The sequence below is a fragment of the Erithacus rubecula genome (genome assembly GCF_903797595.1).
Source record: "Erithacus rubecula genome assembly, chromosome: 15".
Classification (NCBI taxonomy): domain Eukaryota; kingdom Metazoa; phylum Chordata; class Aves; order Passeriformes; family Muscicapidae; genus Erithacus; species Erithacus rubecula.
In genome coordinates this window covers 15849821-15870812 of record NC_136667.1, presented here as the reverse complement: position 1 = coordinate 15870812, position 20992 = coordinate 15849821, and the positions used below count along the sequence as shown (strand labels likewise).

General features: G+C 53.2%; 1 protein-coding gene across 1 annotated transcript in view; it reads left to right on the top strand.

The window, feature by feature from the left end:
• Positions 1–7314: 7314 nt before the first annotated feature.
• The window catches only part of LOC306808328 (gamma-aminobutyric acid receptor subunit gamma-4), a 36023-nt gene continuing 22345 nt past the window's right edge, over positions 7315–20992 (top strand). Inside the window, exons 1-3 of the mRNA XM_079318790.1 lie at positions 7315–7875; positions 12838–12986; positions 13167–13234. Coding sequence (XP_079174916.1) covers positions 7820–7875; positions 12838–12986; positions 13167–13234 — 273 coding nt within the window. The 5' untranslated portion in view covers positions 7315–7819. The remainder of the gene's footprint in view (positions 7876–12837; positions 12987–13166; positions 13235–20992) is intronic.

Here is a 20992-nt window from a genome sequence, read left to right as displayed (position 1 = left end):
TCCTGTCAGTCACCCTAACACATCCACCAGCCAGAACCACCATCAACCACTTGGATTTTTTTTGAGCCATATTCTTTGCTCACTCCCAGTCTATTACGTTTTTCAACTCTCGGTGGAAATTTTTTTTTTTTTCAACTCAAGGCCTCCTTCTAGCTGATCACAAGGGAATGCTGAGTGCTTGTTTTTTAATATTCTGACAGGTGCTATTTTGCTATTTGCTTGTGATGATTCAGGACATTTGCATGTCTTTGTCCTTAATTAAAAAGCACTTCACCCTTGCTGCAGGGGTATGGAAGATTTCTCTTGATCTATTCATTTTGGGGGACTTTTAATCAACATACCCTCTCTGTTGATGTGGGTGCCTTTCTGAGAGGGGGGTGAAGCAGTGTGGAGAGCTATGTGGGTGTAATTATGGCTTACTCTTTTTTTGGTGGGGGGAGAGAGAGGAGGGTGAATTTTACTGCAGCTGAAAGGCATTTTCTAACATCTAACAGGAGTCCCCTGTCCACCAAGCACATAGGCAATGACAAAGGCAAAATTTGCTGCAAAGGCTGGAGCTGGCAGAGCTGCCTGGGGAGTCAGCTCTGCCTCCCTGACACAGGCTCTGGCCAGGAGCCTGCAGACACAATCCCCCAGCCTGCTGCACCTTCTTCAGCCCCCACCCTGCCTGCACGGGCAGCATCTGGCTCAGCTCCCCTCCATCTCTGCAGGGCAACCCCAGAGCTGGGCATGTCCCTCTGCAGTGTGTGGGACAGAGGGGTGTGTGCTCCATTTTCTGCACTGGAGCATGCTGTGGATGATCCTTGCTCTCCTCCAAGCTCAAGCGTTTTTTACAGGGTGAAAAGGCAGCACCTTTCACAGCAAGGCCTTTTGAAATGGCAGCACATGTTGCCTTGGGCTGCCAGGGAGGCTAAAAGTCAGTTTGGAGGAAGGGATGCAGCAGCAGCAGCTCAGCCAGCAGTGACAAGTGCAGAGTCTGAAAGCAGCTCCCAGTGTAGGAACCTCCCAGGACTTAGGGAAGATATAAGGGGAGGGGAGACCCCTCCATGGATGTCCCTTGTTTGGGGATGAGAGGGTGCTGGCATGGGGCTCCAGGGGTGGCAGTGGGATGCAGAGGGCTGAGGCAGCTCTGGGCAGGGTGGCAGGAACAAGGTGCTGTTCTGCCCTGGCTGCTGCCCTGATGATCCACCCAGGCAGAGACCATCAGAACAGGTAGTTCCTTTGCAGGTGTTCCCATTTGACTGGATCACCCTTGCAGGTGAGGCAGTGGAAAAGGGCTGCAGACCCACCTGGAGAAAAAGCAAAAAGCATCCAGCCCCTCCTGTGCTTCTGCCCTGCGTGGCCCTCACCCCCATGGGGAAATGGGAACCTGAGCCTGCCAGGCAGAACAGACCCCAGGGAAAGGGTCAAACCTCCGTGCTGAGATCCCACATCTGCTCTCTGATATTCCTGCCTTAACACTTCTATCTCCTCCTAGAAAATACCAGACTGAAAAACAACTCCAGCAAGGCTCAGTGTTTATCTGCTCTGCTTTTCCAGGCTGGGGAGCACAGGCTCGTGGGAACCTTTGAAGATTATTTCTCTTCAGCTTTCTGAAGAGACTTCAACCTCCTCTTGAATCTTTTTATTTTGCCTCCTTTCAACGCATCGGCCCGATTTCTCTGAGACTTAACAGCAATGAACAAGATTAAGATTGGAGCTTAGAGAGTATTAGGAGGTGATCTCTCCTTCCCTGACGTGCTGGCAATTGCCAGATCCTCGTGCCAGCATCCCTCTCTTGGAGAGGCACTCTGTGTGCATGTTTCTGCTCTGATGCTCTGGGAGCTGCAGGGCAGCTCGGGGTGTCTCTGCCCTGCACTGCTGCTGCCTCTGATTGCTGCTGGCAGAGGGGCTGGGATGCAGGGGGAACCACAGGGGACAGGGAAGGTGGGTGCTGGACATGCAGCACTGACTGTTGGTGGATGGGGTCTGGCTTTCCACACTTTTGGACGGAAAGGAAAATCCTGGAAAACACCAAGGGGTGCCTGGGTGAGGCTGGCCGTGCCCAGCAGGCACAGCAGCACAGCCCTGTGCAGCACAGGGGTGATCTAGGGCAGGGTTTCACAGGGGATCCTGAGCTGAGGAGCAGAGCAGTGCTGGCAATTCTCCATGAACTCCTGTGAGCACGGGCTGAGGAGCACCACGGGTGCAGTGTTGGGGGAAAGGGAGCAAAAGGCAGAGCCAGCAATGGACAGAGAGCAGCTGGAGGGGTCTGGGCTGGGGAGCAGCTCAGAGGGGGGGTGGGACAACACCTTGATGGCAGAACCAGCTCTCAGGGCTGCTCTGGGGCTCAGCTGTGCTGCTGGGTCCCACCTGGGCATGGAAGGAGAGGCAGCCCCATTGAGTGCCCCATCTGGAGTGCATAACAGCAGCACAGCACATGCTCCCTTCTCCCTGCAGGAATGATGCTTTGGGGCAGGGGTGCAAGAGGACCTGCCAAGCTGCTCCAGGGAAGGAGCAGATACTGACCCTGCCCTAAGCTGAGTGGGCAAAGTGCCTCTGGGTCTGCCAAGCCTGGTCACCTCCCTGCTGGGATCTCACTGATGCAGCCCTCTTGGGGTGGCACTCAGGGCCACAGTGCCATGGTCCCAAGCACTGCCCACCTAAAATACAACAAAAAAACAGCCCATCCAAAATGGGTCCCTCCAGTTCAGGCATTTGAGGGAGAAGGGTATTTCCCTCTTTTGCACAGGAGACACTGGAACTTTGTGAAGGAGGAAATTAAAGAGGCCTGGAAAATGTCTAAGGACTCCCAAGAAGGAAAGAGGCATGAAAAAATCGGTTTGCTGCAGGCAACCATCAGATCACAGAGCTTCAGAGTCAGTCCCATCCCAGACAGCACAGAACAGCTCCTGGGACCCCAGATCAGGCAGCACCTGCAACAGGAGGGACTGTGCTCTGCCTCAGCTGGGGGAGGAAAGCTCCTTTCCCTGTTTTCACTGCTTGTCAACAGTCCTGCATTATCCTCAGGCTGACAGAATGTCCAAGTGCCTGCAGAGCCAGGGTGAGGGGAGGGCTCGGAGCAGCTGCAGGAAAGGGCTGTAATTGAACATCCTCACTCGGACACAGATGAGCAATTCCCATTATTTACTGGTGTATAAACATTCCTAATCCAGTGTAGAGAGAAGGCATTGAAATCTCCATGCCTCTGGGCAGAAATGCCTACAGGTATTAATAATAAAAGGCAACACTGCCTCTTTCTCTCCTTTTCTTTAATCATTTGGGGTGCTGATGTGGCCTCAGCTGTGCCCCAGGGCTGCAGCAGGGGAAGGGCCAGGCAGAGTCACTGCTGGCCACAGGGTTTGGATGGTCAGCACCACCTCCCACGTGTTGGCTCTGCTCTGAATCCCATCCTGTCCGCTGGAGAGCCCCAAGTTTTTCTCAGCTGTTGAGCAACCCTGGCAGGAATCACCGTGCCAAACACAGTTTGCATCCCAAAGACAGTTTTTGTTGGATCCATAACCTTCCTGGCTGCTTCTGCCCTTCCCTGAACCATTGTGGCACGGGGTGACAAGGAGCAGTGTACCTCCATCCAGAAGCAGCCACATTTCTACAGTGAGGAGAAGCAGCTGTTCCTGTTCCTGCAGCTGCATCTCCCTAGAGTTTGTGTCAGCAGTTGCACAGTGTTTAAAATAAGGATGGGAGTTATTCTGGGGTCTAAACTACCAGCTCATGGTCCTGTGCTGGACGTATCACATCAGATGTACAGATGGCATAGCTGCAAATTCCACTTGAAGAAAGTATTGAAACACCTGGTGCTCAGTTTGCTGAGATTTTTCCTGTTTTTCTGTCAAGTGCTGCCAGTTCTCTTCCCTTTCCCAACCTCTCCCATATACATTTTCTCTTGTTGCATTTCAATCCCTGTGAGAACAGTAACGTGTTAAGCCTTGGGATGGGGAGCGTTTCAGAAAAGCAGATCCATAAAAGCACAAGAAATGGCACCTTTCCCATCCCCAGAGTGACAGCAAGAGCTCTTCTGACACACAGGATCAGATCACCTAGCATTTGGTGATCTCTTTCCACTAAGGAACTAATTTTGAAGAGGGATTGCCAGCAATGGAAGGAAAGCAGAGGCTCCTCAGGGCCTGATGCAGCAGCAGAGGATGAAGGTAAAGTTCTTACTCCCATCCAGGCTCTCATCACCCCTGGGACAGCTTGCACCAGCTCCTGTGACCGCCTGGGCTGTCCTCCTACACCCTTCACTCTCCTTGGGAAATATTCACGTCACATTTTGTTCAGGCTCCAAACACATTTTTTAAATCTGTCAGCACTGCAAGTTCACTCCAGCACCTAAAAACCAAACTGTGCCCTGTCTGCTCCATCTATCATTGCTGTCCATAAAGGTGGGGAGGCAGAGCCCAGCTGAAGCTGTTATTGATGTCATGTGTGCCCAGATACAGCATCTGCTGCTGTGCCTGGTGAGCCTGAAAAAGACAAAACCTGGGTTGTGTTGAACAAATGCCCTGGTAGAGTAAACAAACATTTCTACTGCACAGGACATGTCCCAAGTCAGAGAACAGGCTCAAGCCTTATGCAGGGCTTTTCATGCACCAAGTTTTGCAGAGGGAGCCCATAACCAGCTTCTCCTGAGCTGTGCTTCCCCTCTCCCATGCAGGGCAGTCAGGGTGTTCATCCTCATGGATGCTGCTGCAGGAGAGTGACCAGCCCCTGCCTTCTGCCCTGCCATGGGGAGAGGGCTTGGCCTGGCCCTGTGCTGCTCCCAGGGGATGCTCTGGCTCTGTGACAGCTCAAGGACCAGGAGGACAGAGAGCATCAAGGACAGTGGCTCTGGCTGTGCTCTGTCCTCAGCCGTGTGACGTGGAGAGAGAGGGAGGAGGGGAAGGAGTTCACCTCCATGCAGCCCTTCAGAGCAGTCTGCTGCATGGCCCTGGCACTGCTGCCTGCCAATGCCCTGGCAGCTCCTTGTCCTGGAGTGCCCAGCTCTGCCAGCAGCTCTCAAACCTCACCTGCTCCTGCAGAGTCCTGTGTGATCTGTCTCTGCCTGGGGTCCTCCAGTCCTGCTGCAGGTGCTCCTCCACCCCTGGGAGAGACAGATCTGTCTGAGGGAGATTGTGCAAATGCCTACAACCTGAGCTTTCTCAGAAATGAGCTCCTGAACACCTTGGGATAATACTTTTCCCCACTTGTATCAGTTTTCTCTCTGATGTGGCACAGAAGCAGAGCAGTCTCCTGAGACAAGCAGTGACCAGCCCTTTGCACAGACAAGAGGCAGCAGAGCTTTGCCTGCTGCCTTCTTCTGCTGCTCCAGCCTGAGCCCCAAACACACCCCCAGTGCAGGAGCAGGCAGCACACACCCCAAAAAGGGGCTCTGAAAGGGCACAGAGGGGTTTGGAAAGGGCTGCAGATGTGCCCAGGCTCATCTCTCCAATAGCACTGCCATCCTTGCAAGGTTTGGGATCCTTGGGCCAGTGAATTGCCTCCTTGTCTCCCAGAGCTAAATCCTGCAGTGAGGACTGCACAACCAAACCCTCGTTTGCTGTGGCAGCTTGGCCCCCCAGGCTCTGGGCTCATGAGGACTCTGTAAATAATAGGTTTTATTAGTTTACCAGTTAAACTGAAATACCAAAAGGGATAAAAAAACATCTTGAATAAAACATTGCATCTCCTGTTTAAGTTTCGAATCCCATGACAGTAGACCTCAAAACAAATGTCTCTTCAAAGTGGAAAATAGGGCCTGCTCCCTCCCAGAACACAAGAGCACAACATTTTGTCCTTCTCAGCATTTGGACTGAGGGTGCTTTTCCTGGCCAGAACCAATCATGGTGAATTTGAAATGAGTTTCTCCTCAGCTGAGCTCTGCTGCTGATACATAAGGAGTTTGCTTGAAAAGCAGTGCTCTTGCTCTCCAACACCATCAACAGGCTTCATTCCTATCCTTGGTTCCAAGGGAAGACTCAGCACCAGTTACAAAATGAAATCCCTGGAAATTAAGAAGACCAGATAGGAAAATTTCTTGGAAGCTCCTGGTGCATAAAACTGCCTGGAAGGTGTCCCCAAAACTCATCATGAGGGGATGCTGTGATTCCCTGACATTTTCCCAGCTCATCTCCTCTGCTCCAAGCACAGCCATCCCCAGATCTCTCAGTTCTCAAGCAGCAGAATGGGGTAGTCAAAAGAAATCCTTCCTATGAATTTCCCCACATACCACTTCACATCCTGCGTCTTGAGGGGGAGCTGAGAGCACATATATGAACCCCTGGATTTTCTGTGGTCTGCTCACGACCAGAATCCTTGACAGCTACATCTTCCCTGCTGCTATTCTTGAACCTTTCCCAACTTCAGCTTCATCTGCATCCCTGAAGAACTTCTGGAACAATCCAGTGGCTTGCTTTGAAGCTTAAAGAGCTCTTTTCACCTTCACTGAGGCTTTGATATTCATTATTTACTCTTTTGACATGTGCTTCCTGTAAACTCTGCCATCCAGAGCTGGCTCCTTTGCATGAAGTAAAGGCAACATCATCTGTAGCTGGTTCATTCCAGGGGAATGCCATTTCGGAGCCCTGCTGCCTGTAGCTGCCTCTTGTGGCTTTGGGGCTGCTCAGATCTCACACTCGAGGGCTCAAGCTGGTCATTGCAGCAACCAGCAAAGGAGAGAGTCTCGAAAAACCACCCAGGTGTGCTGCTGCTACTCCTGCTTGTGCTCCTGTGGCATCGCCATCGCCACAGATTGGTGCTGATTGTGGGACACTGGGTGTGCCTGGGGAATGGGAATCTCCCGACCCTGGATAAATGAGGCAGCAGCACCAGATGGAGAGCAGAGCAGTGATTTACCCCTGCTCGTGTGGGGAAGGCTGTGACAGGCTCAGCAGTGAGAGGAGTCAGCTCTCAGTAAAAGGGATGGTCCTGCTCTGGTCCAGAGGAGCTGGATTTGCCATCAGAACTACCAGAGATGCAGAACCAGCCTCTCTGGGGACCAGCTCCTGCACCTCAGCCTGAAACTAAACAATAAAGGACAATTATTGGTACCTCGTGTAGGTCTAACAAAGTTTGTTCCGAGCCACATCACCCAAAGCTCCCAAGGAAGGAATCTCTTACTCGTGTTTGCCAGTCGGGTGTCAGCAGTGTAAAGAAATGCCCGAGTGCAGCTTGGCAAACGCTGAAGGCAAAGGAGCCCACAGCCCACCCGCGACCCCCAGCTGCCCCACAGCTCGTCCCCACACACCCTCCTGGCTGGTTTTGCGGGACAGCAGCTCCAACAGGTGGGAAAGGACCCTCTCCCAGCTGCACCTCACTGGCAACTCAGCCCTTGCGTAATTTAGCAATAATTACCCACTCTTTCTTTTTTTAGACAAACACCCCAACTGTTGTGCACGGGAAGAAGGAGGGAAGAAAAAAAAAAAAAAAAAAAAAAAAAAAAGGGAAAAAAAGAAAAAGAAGCTAGCATTAAGAGAAATGAGAGAGAGGGGGAGCGAGCGCTCCTCCAGCAGCTGACGATGCTCGCTCCGCGGCAGATGCGCGGGTGCCTCCCGGCGCTGCCCCCGCCGGCGCTCAGCCCCGGGGGTGCGGGGGAGGCCGCTCCGTGCGCGGGGAGGCAGAGCCGCCCCAGCCCCTCCCCGTGCCCGCGCCCGCCGCGGCCCGGAGCGGAGATGCCCAAGTTTGCGGGGCGGCGCGGAGCGCGGGGCCGCGCGGGTGCGGGCGGCGGCGGCGGGGCCGGAGCGCGGCGCAGCGGGCAGCGGGGGGGCCCGATCGCCGCCCCCGGGCCGGCCCCGCGCTGAGCCGAGCCCCGCCGGTCCCGCACGGCCACCGCCGCCTCGCAGAGATGCCCCGCACCGTGCTGCTGCTCTGCCTGGCCCTCGGGCCGGTCCTGCGCGCCAGGTGAGTCCTCCTCTGCACCTCGGTTTATCCGTCGGGGCGATGGGAAGGGTTGGAGGTGCAGTTCCAGCGGGGGTTTTTTGGTACCTCCGTGCCCCCCAGCTGCTCCTTCCAGCGGGTCCTGTCGCGTCCTCTGCACCCCGGGCTCCCCCTCGGCATGCCGGAATCGGGAGGACAATCCCGTTTTCCACCCCGCCATCACCCCGCTGGCTAATCCTGCCGAGGGCAGAGCCCCTTCCAGGGCTGCCCGGAGCAGGAGCAGAGGGAGCTCGGCAGCTCCGGGGAGCTCCGTCCATCAGCGGGGCATTTCCACGTGGAGTCGGGCTGCGTGGGAAGGAGCTCGCGTCCCCTTCCCCGCACTGCATCCCCCAAGCCCCCGCAGGGTGTGCAGCCTGGCAGCGGGAGGGCGAGGCGGGTTCCTGCCCTGCCCTGCTCCACAGGTTGGCCGCAGGTCGCGGCTCTGGGTGCCCGGTGCCCACCCGTGCTCCGGGCAGGTGGCCGCGCTTTCCCAGGGCCAGCCGTTCGTAGCTCTTTTCTGTAAACAGCAGTAAAAGGGCCCACGCACAAGGGGGATTCAAGTTTCTTTTTCCCCTTTTTTCCTTTTTTTTTTTTTTTCCCTACAATTCCTAGCCCTGCTGATGAGTTTAATGGCTAGATGGGGAAAGAACATGTTGTCAGCAGATTGTTACCCCCAGGGCTTGGGGGAAGAGGGATTTTACTGGCTGAAGCTAATTGGTAGAATAAGCCGCCTTAAAGCCGATCAAATCCCATTACAGATGCAGTCAGGGACAGGGAGCATGAATCCTGCTACTAATGGTCTGCCCTGCCAGTGCTGCCCGACCCCGGGGTGGGCACTAAGTCCATCCCTGCCGTGGTCCTGCGTGGCTTGGCCTCCCCAGGGTCGAGGAGCAAGAGCTGCCCCACTGCTCCTGCCCTGACCCCCAGCCCCTCCCGTGCCCTGGCACAAAACCTCCCGGGAGGAGAAGCACGCAGGTGCCAGGGGGCACTGGAGGCCTGAGAGGGAGGTGGATCCGTGGGGGTCCCAGTTCCTGTGCCCCTCTGTCCCTGCAGTGCATTGCCACGAGCTCTGCATTCCGAGAGGGTGAGTTGTGAGCTGCAGGATCACACGGAGGAGCAATTAAATAAGGTGTTCACATGCCCTTGAGCAGGAATGTTCACCCCACAGCTGGCCCAGCCTCTCTCTGCCCAGTGCCTCAAGTCTGCCTCTACCCTGAGCCCTGCTTTGCCAGGAGCAGCGCCTGTGGAGGTTGGAGGGGTGGGCATGATGGAGTGGGAGAGAAATCCTACAAGAGGAGAAAAAGAGCAAGTTATATCAGAGTCTTGCTCTGCATTCACTGCCTTTTTCCTGGATGCAGTTGTGGAGGGTGAATCTCCTCTTCCCTATTGCTCATGGTAGGTGCTGGGGTGAGGAGCTCTGCTCTGGGAACAGAGCTGTGTGTCTGAGTCCTTCTCCCACCACAAGCAGCACGACCCTTCCCCTGGTGCTGGAGCAGGCTGGATGCTTTCTGCCAGGTGATTCAGCACTCTCCAGATGGTGCCCCCAGCACAGAGGCTCATTCACCAGCGTTTCCCAGGGCACTGCCTGGGCTGGGACCAGGGCAGCCGACTCTGAGCCCTGGAGCAGGATCCCTGCACAGCATCACACCGGATGCTGGGCTTGGCAGGTGGGGAAACTGCAGATTGGACCACTGGGGCTTCATGGAGTGTGTTGTCAGAGGTAGGAACACATGAAAATTGGGAACACGTGAGCAGTTAGAGCCCCCTGTCCTTAAACCCTCTGCCCACTTCTAATTCAGAGTTATCTGCCTCAACACCCCTGTGCTGACAATCCTAGGAGGCATTAGGATGGGTGATGAGAAGGACGCATTAGCTTGTGGTAATTAGAATTGATCACAGTGCTTTCCAACAAAGGGAAATGTTGTTCTTGCATTTTGCTGCTCTCTTTTCCTTGGGAGCAGGGAAGGCTTTCAGCAGGGCTGGATACAGCCTGGGGATCTGCATCTGAGCCGGGAGGTTCCTGCCTCGGGGCCACCACCAGCTCTGAATAATAGTGAGTGTGCATCCCAGTCAAGCACCACCCTCTGCCCCATCAGGCAAGAAGCAGAAGTGTCTTCAAGGGCTCGTGGCACATGTTGCTCTTCCCCTCGTCCTGCCAAGGGAACACTTTGTCAGACAGCTTGGGCACTGGGGGAGGGAGCCAGCCACCAGCTCCTCAGGTGACTTTCCCCAGCAGTGTGTTTGGAAGGCTCAGCCAAACAGGTGTCTGCTTGAGTGAAAGGGAATTAGGTAGCTGAGGCATGGCTCTGTCCTGCTGTAACAGCACGGGTTACCCAGGGGAAATTGTCCAAGCTCATCCACACACATGAGCACATCTGAAAGGACACCCCCCTGCCATGCCAGCCTCCTGCTCAGGGCACCAACAGGAGCTGCCATGGCCCCAACTCCTCTGTCAAGATCAGGGATTTCCTTGCAATGCCCCAAATTCTGCCCTGTTGTCACCCCCCTGCCCACACTGTGGCTGTGTCCCAGCCCCATGGCCCTGCTCTGAGGAGGGTGTTCTGATATCTCAACAAGCAGAGGTGAGGAAACACAGCTCTGCCTTTCCCCCTGGCTGCACACACACACACATGAGAACTGGCTGTCCCCTGTCACCAGGCCAGTTGCTTGGTGCCTGGAGATGGAGCTGCCAGGCCAGCAAGTGTCCACAGCACGTTGGGGATCTCTGCAGTGTGACATTTCCATTAGCAGCTGGAGGGGGGATGCACATGTCACCTCAATACCTCTGCTCTGCAATAGATCTTGGGCTCTTCCCTTCTCAGTTTAAAGTGGGGCCACCAAGAAGAGAGACTGGGGAGGAGGCAGTGGCTTGCATAGGGTGACATGAGAGTTACAGTCTTGACCAGCAAGGGCTGAGGTGTGTCTGTGTGTGCACAGGCACTCAGGAAAAGCATATTTTCTCCACCAAAAGCTGGCTTGCTTATGCTAAGATGGCTTAGTATGGTTTAGTCGACTAGGATTAGCTGCATTAGCAAAAAGCATATTTTTGGTAGTGTCCCTGCATCTGTGATAGGGATGTGACTCCCTGGAAATGCTACCCCAAGCCTTGGCGTGTTAATCAGTGGCACTAAATGGGGGGAAACCAGAAGTCTGAGAGCAGGGTAAGCTCAGCCAGGGTTTGCTCAGCCCCCAGAGGGATGTTTCAGACTCTGCTGTAGCCTTACAGTTTCTCAAAGGACCAGGATTTTTGGCAGGGCAGGGACATGCACAGAGTTCAGTGCTGGCAGGTGACTTCGAGTAAGGTTGAGGGAACACGGAGAAAATGTTTCTAGCGTAGCAGTTCCCACTTTGCCAGAGGCAGCTCCATCACCCAGAGCTCTGGCAGCAAGGGCAAGCAGCTCGGATTGCGGGTGGCAGGAGCGGGGCCAGCCCCCTATTTCAGCCCTGTGCTACTCTGGGGTGAGCTCAGGGTGTCCCCTGGGTGCTGCAGAGCTCCCTGCTCGCCAGCGCTTCGGAGACAACGAGCCGCTCGGATGGGGAAGCGCATCCTGACAGCGCTGCTTAACACTCCTTAAGCACGGTTAGGGAGTGCAGCGCAATCAGACAGCAAACAAGGAGCTGATGTACCAACACCTAATGCGCGGCGGCAGGCAGCCAGCTGCGCGCAGCCCAGCCCTCGGCGGGGGACGCGTCCCGGCGCAAAGAGATGCGGCGATGCTGAGACTTTCAAAGCGAGTTTCCTCTGCCGTTTTGAAAGAGGAACCATCTGATAAATGGGCCGCAGCGTGTCAATTTAATGCTTTTTCACCCCCTCCGAGCGCTGCGCTCCCCGGGCGCTGCGGGGAGATGCGTGTCCGCCGTGCCCGGTCGCGCCTCAGAGCTGCGAGGCTCCAGCTGGGAAGTGTCAGCACGGTGGCAGCTCCCGCTGTGAGACCCCCGCTGTCCCCAAAGCAGGTGACACGCTGGCACGGCACACGTCGAGGGGGCTGTGCCGGCAATGGGAGCGTCCCCTCCCGCATATGGCTGTGTCATCCCGGGGACAGCCTTGTGAATGAGCTGCCCAGAGCGTGGCAGGTGGTTAGAATTTCCCGGGTGGACCTAATCTAATTAGACGGTTTAGGAAAATTCTTTTAGGAACAGGGAGGAGTGAGAACGGTTTAGAGAGGGCACATTTGAAAGGCGGTGAGAGAAGCTGTTGCTAAGTGGATCATGTCCAAAGGAGGATGGATACGAGCTTTCCTTGCCTGGCTTGGAACTGGGAGATTGGGAAGATGGGACATCCTTAAATGGGAGCTCACGCCACAGGCTGGGGAGGAAGGGCTGGTGAGTGCAGGGAATGGGTTGTGGCAGGTCTTGGCCTGGAGGCAGAGGAGTTTGCATAAGGCTTTAATTTCCAGGGATCTGTGCAGGGCAGATGGCTGGGTTCCTGCCATGCCAGACCTGCACAATGCCTGCATGGTAGGTTCGGACCTCTTTTCTCTGAAATGCATTTATTGCAAATGTCTTGCTCCCCAAAACCACTGTTTTGTCACTGTCTCCTCAGAGGAAACCTGCTTCAGGTGTCAGCAGCAGGCAGAGTAGTGGAGGTATTTGAGGTTAACAGGCAGCTCTGGCAGCAGGAGCTGCTGGGTGGAATGAGTGGGAAGGCAGGGAAAGCAGGGACTGGCTCCCACACCTTGGGGATGAGCTGTGTGCCTCCAAAGGGAGCTAAGGAGGAGGTGGAGCACTCCATGCTTGTCTTTCCCACTGGTGGCAAGGTATGTCAGGTGAGTTGTGTCTTCTTAGCAGTGTGGCTGAGAGGAGCTCCCTGAGCTCCTTGTGCTCTGCCTTTGATCCATGCTGCATCCTCCTCCTTTGGTATCTCTGAACCACAGCTGTGCCCCTGCTCCCAGGGAGAGCCAGAGAGCTGCCACAGCCACATCCCTGCCCTTTGTGTCTCTTCTCCAGGTGTGAGAGCACAGAGGAATACGATTATGATTACCCCAGCATCAGTAAAACCTGGGTCCTCACCCCCAACACACAGGAGACTGATGCCACACAGATCCTCAACTCGCTGCTCAAGAACTATGACAACAAGCTGAGGCCTGACATTGGCAGTAAGTGTCCCCTGAAGCTCCCTGTGGCCACGGGTGGTGACCTGCCCTGGCTGTGTCTTGTGTTTTCCATGCTTGGGTGCCTGCTGTAGGTGGGATTTTTGTTGCCACACTCATCCCCTTGTCTTCATCCCTCTGCAAATCCTGGCCCCAGCTGATGGCGCCTGTTTCTTGTCTTTGCAGTCAAGCCCACGTTCATTGATGTGGATATCTACGTGAACAGCATCGGGCCCGTGTCTGTCATCCAGATGGTGAGTGCTGGCTCACAGTGTCCCCTCCCTGGGCCAGGGGCTGCCCCAGAGCTGTGCCAGGTTATCAGGCTGGCTAGACGTGGTGTGAAGGTGGTGTTGGCATGAGAGGAGGTTTTCTTTGCCTTGGTGAGAGGTGCTGTGACCTGCTGGGAGCTGGAAAGAGCTGAGCACCATCTGTGGTCAGGAGCAAGGTCCTGGAGTGCCCTGGGTGAGCTCAGCAGCCCTCCCATGGCTGAGGCTCAGGAGAGGATGATGATGATGATGCTCTGTGGTCTCTGCTGGCAATGGTGGCAGACACTTCTGCCTGGTGGCTTTGCCCTCTCCTCCCTGGGAAGTGTGTGAGCACCAGGATACTTAGGGCAAGGTGGAGCCAGGGCAGCATGTCCCAGGAGGACTGACAGAGGTACCTGGAGATGTTTTCCATGGCAGTGGGAAATGTGGGTGCCCAGGTGCCTGGGGTGCTGAGCAAGGGGAAAGAAGGAGGGGCCTCTGGTCCAACATGTCCATAGCATAGAACCTTAGAGAGATGCCAGGACTGTGATGATTTCTCCTCATGGCTCAGGAACCAGCAGTACCCAGCTCTACCAAGAGCTGTGAAAACACTTAACACAGACACCCTTTGATCCAGAGAGCAACTGTTGATTATTTAATTTTCACAGGAAACTTCCATTTTTATTATTATTATTATTTCTTTTTTATTTTTTTTATTATTTTCTTTAAAGGCATCTTTTTTTCCCCTATTTTAGTAAGGAACAAACCAGACTGCTGTCAGGTTTTGAAAGACTTCTCCAGTCCACTGGGCAGTGAGGTGGAGGGGACAAAGGCAAGGTACAGGCAGGACAACTTGGCTTTTCTTCTTTCTCTCAATGCAAAACAGAGCAGGAACAAAACCAGCCCCCTTAAACTGGAGGGGAAAAAAAAAAAAAGTGATGAGCATATTATTTTTAGTTTCCAAAGCACAAAATTTCCAAGGAACAAACCCCTCTGGGGATGGAGGGATGGTACAGTAGCTGTAGTACCAGTTCCACTCCGAGGAGCATTTTGAAGCAGCCCTTCTGGCCAGCCACCACTGAGGATGTGGCCCCGAGCTGCTCTGCTCACGAGCCACCAGATGGGCACTCACTGTCAGGATGAGGGCAGCATCAGGAGCCCCAGCAGGGACAGCCTCCAGGCTCAAGGTTTCCTTGCATTGTTCCATCGTGCCTGCTCTCCAGGAGAATCACACAGCCCGAGCTGTGTGGATGCACCCCTCACTGCCAGCACGTGCCACGAGCCCCTGCAGCCCCTGGGGTGTGTGGCCATGGAGCCAAAGTGACACCAGAGCAGCAGGGCAGGGGCTGGGCGTGCTCGCACAGGAGTCATGTTCTGCCACTTCTACCTTCTTTGCACTGCCCAAGGATGTGCCGGGAAACTCACACAGAACCCAGGGCACATCCTCACCCTTGTCCTGGTTTGAAGGACAGATGTCTGCCAAGAAAGGCAGAAGCTTCTCTTTTAAATGGACAATGTAAACCCCCTCCCTCCAAATTATTATCATTTTGAAATTAAGGGGCACTCAGGCAAAGATATGGGAATTAGGAAGAACAGTGCTTTACTAGGAAAATTAAAATAGAAATGCAGTATTACAAAGAACAATCCCAACCCTGCCAGAGTCAGAATCCAAGCTGACACCCGTCAGTCAGTCAGGGTGGTGGCAGCAGTCCCATTCCATGGTGGCTGCATCCTCCTGCAGTGGCAGATGTGGTTCAGCTGGAGCAGTGCTCCTGGAGAAGGTGCAGTTTCCTCTGAAGGTGCAGGGATGATGTGGAAGGGTCTGGCTTTCCTCTGGAATGCAGTGGAAAGAAGGTGCCTTGGTGTCCAAAATCTCAGTTTTTCTCTGGGTAGGAAAGGCTTGGCTCCTGCCCTGGCTGGAGCATCTCCCAGTGGGATGATGGAATTTTATCAGTCATGCTCTGGGACTCACTGGCCATGAACAGGAGATATCTGCTGGAGGGAGGATGGGCTGTGGAAAGATAAAGATGATTGCCCAGCTGGTTTAAAGATGGCCCATTAGCAGAGGATATGTGCCAGGAGATCAGGGGCACTGCCCCACCTGGTTTAACAGATGGGGACAGAATCCACATTTCTGGTCCCATCCTCTATTGCAACCCAAGACACCCTCTCATCCATTTTCCTCACCCTTCTCCAGCCCTGCTGGAAGCTCTGCTCCCCTTGCTGTTACAGGAGCACTGCAGAACCATGCAGTGGTAGCAGCAAAGAGTGGTTTCTAAAATCCAGTCTGCTTCCAGAGTTCATCTTTCCTCCCAAACAGGGATACTGCTGCTAGGCTGGTTTCCTAAGAAACACAGCTTATGCCATGGTGATGGGGATGTGAGAACGTACGTACGTCCATCCCAGGCTTTCAGGATTTTGGATCTGCTGGGCTAACACCAGCCATAAATGGCTGCAGGTACAGGAGCTCCAAGCACATTCAGTATCTCTGGTATTTTTGGGAAAATAAGATGCCAGGCAGTGACAACAGCCACCCCCACCAAGGGGAATAGCTGTTGTGTGAACTCAGCCCTTACTAGAGACCAGGAAATCATGTGGGAGAGCTCAACCCATGTGTTTAACTCTTCCTAAGAGTCAGCAGAAGCTTTTTTTCCTTGTGAACAGGGGCTCCACAAGTGCACAGGACCCCTGGGAGGGGGCTGGCACTTGGAATTGCCAACATTTCAGGGCTCTGCTGGGGAAACTGCTGCCATGGGGCTGATCCACCCACCTGCAGCCTTCCCACCTGAGGAAGGGATTGCTGTGGGAATGGCTCAGCCAGGAGCTGCTCAGGCAGGGAGGAAACTGCTCAATGTGGACAACTTTGAGGGGTTTTTTGCATCAGTCACAACCGGCTGTGCTGTCCCTCTGGAGTGCCTTGGTGCTGCCAGTCCAGGGGTCCCTGTGGGGTCCCAGCAGTCACCTGTGATCTTGAGACACCTCCATAGGACACCCCAAATCGGCTCTCTAGGGATATGTCTCCTTCCTTGTTCCTTTAGGTAACTTCTTAACCTTGAACCTGTGATGCCCTTGAACTTTGAAACCTGTTCCCATGATATTAAAGGCACTAGGAGCAGCTAGACCCAGGTCTCAAAGCCTCATATTTCTGCTATCTGTACTCTGAATATTTCCCCCTGCTCATGGGAGAGGCTGCATCCTTCTACATGACCTCCTGAAGCAAGAGGAAAGGGCAGTGACAAAGCTGCCACAGTGTCACCTCTAGACTTGGCTGCTTCACCCAGTTGTTTTGTGTTTGTTTGCTTTTCCATGCTGATGAAGTGAATTAAGTCATTCCATGGGTCGTGCCAGCCCCTGGCAGGCTGGCATCAAACATATGATAGATGGTCTTTGCTGGGGACATTCCCACTCTGTCCCTGTTGACAGAGCTTCTCCCAGCCTGAGAACCTCTGCCCTCTCCCAGCTGCCAGGCCCACCCCACGTGCCTCATCTTGCCTTTTCCCCATACACAACCTGAGGAAATGCACATCTCCAAGGCAAGGGAGCTGGAATTTGTCTCAGAGCTAGATCTCTCTTGAGCCCATGGTGACATTTCACTCTGCCACAGAGAGAGAGGCTTGTGTAGGCTGGAAGGTCCACTGGAGGGGAAATGTCCCATTGATCTCTTTTAGGTGCATTGCCATGACAGCGCCTTACGTAAATATTTCTCCCTCACATAGGCTGTGTAGAAGACAAAAAACCAAGTTCTGCTTCTAAGAGATACAGCAGCATTGTTGTGGCTGTTAGCTTGGACCACTGTGGCCTATAAATCTGCAGCTGAAGGCTACAGGATGGCCTGACACTCTGCTGGAGTACAATGCTCCAACTTCAGCAATCTGGTTTAAATACTGTTCTCCTGTGATCCCCTGCTCTCCCTCAAAGGGTTAATGACTCATGGCTGTCTTCATCCTGCTCTGTAAGGATTGGAAGCTGGCCCTGTGTAGCCACTGCCCAGCCTCCAAATGATAAATCATGTCAGGATACAAAACTGATTCCGGTCCTTAAAAATGAATAGGTGATTTGAAAATGCCCTGTGCTGGGTGTGAATGCTGCGTCTCTCTCATCAATCACCTGCCATAAATAACATTAACATTCAGGAGTCAGCAGAAGGTGGGCAGGTTTGGAGCAGAAAGAAATGTAAAGTGATTTCCTGATATCTTTTGTACACCAGAATGGCAGTCTTGTCTCCCTTTGAGGTGGCTGAGCAGGTTTTATTCTCTCTTCCCTGGGGAAAGGACCCTCTGTGCCCTCCAAGCAAAATGTGGCAGTGACCAGAAACAGAGCTGGAAGATGTTTCAATGATGAGAAGTGGGACAGGGGGGAAAGTGGAATCAGGTCCCACAGCTCTTTAATCCCTGCATGGACTGGGGTTCCCTCCCCAACCCCATGAACTTTTGGGTGAGATTGGGCACTGGGCACTTCTCAGGGTGGTGGGAAGCTGTGTTTGCACCATCAGGGGAAGGATGCCCTGGGCCACCAGCCCCTCCAGAGCTCTGGCTGCTGCTGAGCACTGGCCAGCAGCCCCTGGAGCCAAGTGAGCTCTCACCCACAGAGCTGCAGCTTTCCAAGCTGTGCCTGGAGCTGGGTGCCCAATTAGAATCCCACAGTGTTGAGATGTCCCTGGTTTATCAGAAGCTCAGCCTGATGCAAAGACCCACCTTCATTCTTTGGGAAAAGGTGCCAGGGAGGGCTGTAGCAGCGTGGAGTCAGGGAGGAGACTTTGGGTTCAAATTTTTTGCTGACTGGTTGTTTGCTGGAGGGATTTGCTGCTGGTTTTGTTTTGTAATGGCTTTATAGCTATAGATTATAGCTTTAACTGGTGTCAAGGGCACCTAGAGCTCTGGATCACCTTCCTTTGGGGATGCTTAACTCTCAGGAAATGATGCTGTAGAAGTAAAGCAGGTGCCAGCTATTGGGACTGAGTGTCTTTCAGTGTCCCTGAAGCATCCATGAGGGACAGTGTGGCTGAGAGGGGGAGAAGTGCTTCTCTTCTGAGCTTGGAGATGGAGCAAGTCTTGCCCAGAGCTTCTCAGATTCCTCCCAGAGGCCAAGCTGAATATCCTTTTCTTGCTTTCTTACACAAAACCAGGCAAGAGGCTTGAGGATCCAAAGACTCAGAGCATGGTCCAAACACTCTGTACCCTCCTGGAAAAGGTGAATGGAGACTTTTCCATCATCCAGGGACCTGCCTTGGTTGCCTGCTTCAGGTGTTTGGGGTCAGGGTGCTGCAGTAAGGGCCAGTCTGGGTGCTGAGGATTCCTCTCTTTGCCATGTGTGAGGAGATGCCCTTGTGTGCCAAATTTTGTAGCAAAACAGAACGACAGCTCTTCTGCTGGTGTTGTACACCACTTCAATCTCGTTACTTAATGATAATAAAGATGGAAAGAGCAAAATTGGCCTCCATCATTCACCAGGGGCCAGATTCTGCTGTCTCAGAAGTGCCTGTGATTTCCAGTGGGGTTTCTGAGCTCCTATCTCAATTTTTACAGCAAATTGTTTTCTTATCTCTGCCTGTGAGTGGGGGGCTGGAACCTGAAGAGGGTGATATGTCCAAATAGAAGTGTTGGCTATTCCCCCCTTGCCTCTCCAGGAAGGAGATGCTGCACGGTATTAAATTCATAATGCTCTGCTTGGCTACATTAGTTACCATGCAACACACGAAATTGAGGGTGAAAAACATATTTTCCCACATCTGGAGTACTGCAGAAAGCATTTAATAGATTTGCACACAGGGTGCATTTGTGCAAAAACTGTGAAAAAAAGGGGGAGGGAGGGAGGGAAGAGGGAAATGTTTATTCGTTATCAGCTGATGAATAATTAATTTACAAACATCGTCTTGTTACATATAAATTAAATCCTCATTTGACACACTTTATAATTTAGAAGTATAAGCCCAGCATGAATGAAGAGAACCCCCCACTGACTCCTTTCATGTAAATCCCGAGGAGGCAGGGAGGATTGGCTCTCAAAGTTAAAGCTGACAAGGGGTAGAGCTGAGGGAGGGGGCTGATGTGACAGAGAGAGCTTGGAGACCTTGGGCACTTCATTTTTGCTCCTGGGGAGATGCCGAGAGGGGCAGGGAGGCAGTGGGTGTGTGCAGAGCCCTTTCCCAGGGATTGCTGCTCCACACTCAGAGCTGCCTGAGCTGCTGGATCCTGGCTGGTGCTGCCTTATCAGAGAGAGCAGAGAGGACTGAAGGGCTGAGCTGCCCCAGCAGCAGGAACAGAGACCCCAGGGAGGGCAGCAGGGCTCTCCAGGAGCTAAACCACCCTCGTGGAGAGCCCTGGGGCAGCTGGAGGCTGGGGATGCTGAGCCACATCCCAAAATAGTGCTGTGTTGGAAGGCAGCCCTGGGTGACTGTCCCGCTGCAAGGCTTGGGTTAATTCCTTCCTTTCTCCCTGAAAGACAGGAAACCAAGACCAGTAATAATTGTCTGGCTCTAAGGAACACTTAAGTCTTGATTATACTTAGCTTTGGCTGCTTTGGAATAAGTAGGAAGGAAATGAATTGAAAATGGCACACTGTTTAAAATGCTCCACTGTGTTCCTCTGGAGCACAAGATAAGCCTATAGGTAAAGGAAATTTGCCACCTCCCCCCTCCTTTCCTGATAATAATAGGTTCCAGCAGTTGCACAGCACTTCTCAACTGAAAGGACTTAAAAATCCTTCACAAATCATCTGCCTGGGAGGCAGCAGCCCAGATGCACCCACTTTAGGGTGGATTGCAGTGCCTAGAGCACACTGCAGTGCTGTGCCAAGGCTGCATGCTCTCCTTGGCCTGCCCCATGTGCAGGAGAGTTGGTCACCAGCATAAATCTGGTGAGGTTCTGCAGGACACACTCGTGGGCTGGGCTGGGTTTTGGTCCTGATAGCAATGTGGGACATAAATTTAAAGTGTTGGGAGATGGGTGTTGTTCACTAACAGCCCCAGTGTTTTTTGTTTTATTTTCCATGCCTGAGTGATGGCTTGGAGCTGTCAGTGCCACATTTATCACATCTGCACGAATACTTGTGTGGTTGGAGAGTGCTCACATCTGATTCCTTGATGTTCAGGAGCAGTCACTGTCCCTCTTGCTGGTGTTCACACCGCAGTGAGTGCAGGTGCAGGAAGGGCAGCAGCTCTCCCCATGAAAAATTTGATTTTCTTTGTAAAGCCCCCATCCCCTGAGACCACAGAGGAATGACACCAACCACGTGTGACTTGTGGGACAAACCATGGGCTGCAACAGAAGGTCTAAAGAAATAAGTAAGTTTTTCCCATCCTAAACATATCCCAAGAGCTTCCAGAAGTGTCTAAGTTTGCTTCCAAAATGGAAAAGAGCTGATTTATTCACTATGAATAATTCAGCCAGTTCCTTTTATTATCCAGAACATACACTAATCCCCTCCAGATATTTTCTGTGTGACATCCATGTTGGTATTTTATTTACAGGCTGTGCAGAAAACTCAAGGAGTCTGTTATCAGGCAAGACGAGTGAAAAACTGGAGGTTTACATCTGAAATTTGGAGCTAAATAAAACATGAAAATCTGGACAGTGGCCTCCTGGGGGCAGGGAAAGCGCTTTTCCTCGGAGGCATTTCTGGAGAGCAAAGCCCTAAAGTTAATTAACATCTGTGCTCGCAGCCTGGTGCTAAATGGGGAATGTGGTTGTACTTAAAGGTTTCTTAAAGTGCAGCATCAGTGCTGGCACACAGGTGCCTCCTGCAGCTCGGGCAGCCTCTGGCCCTCAG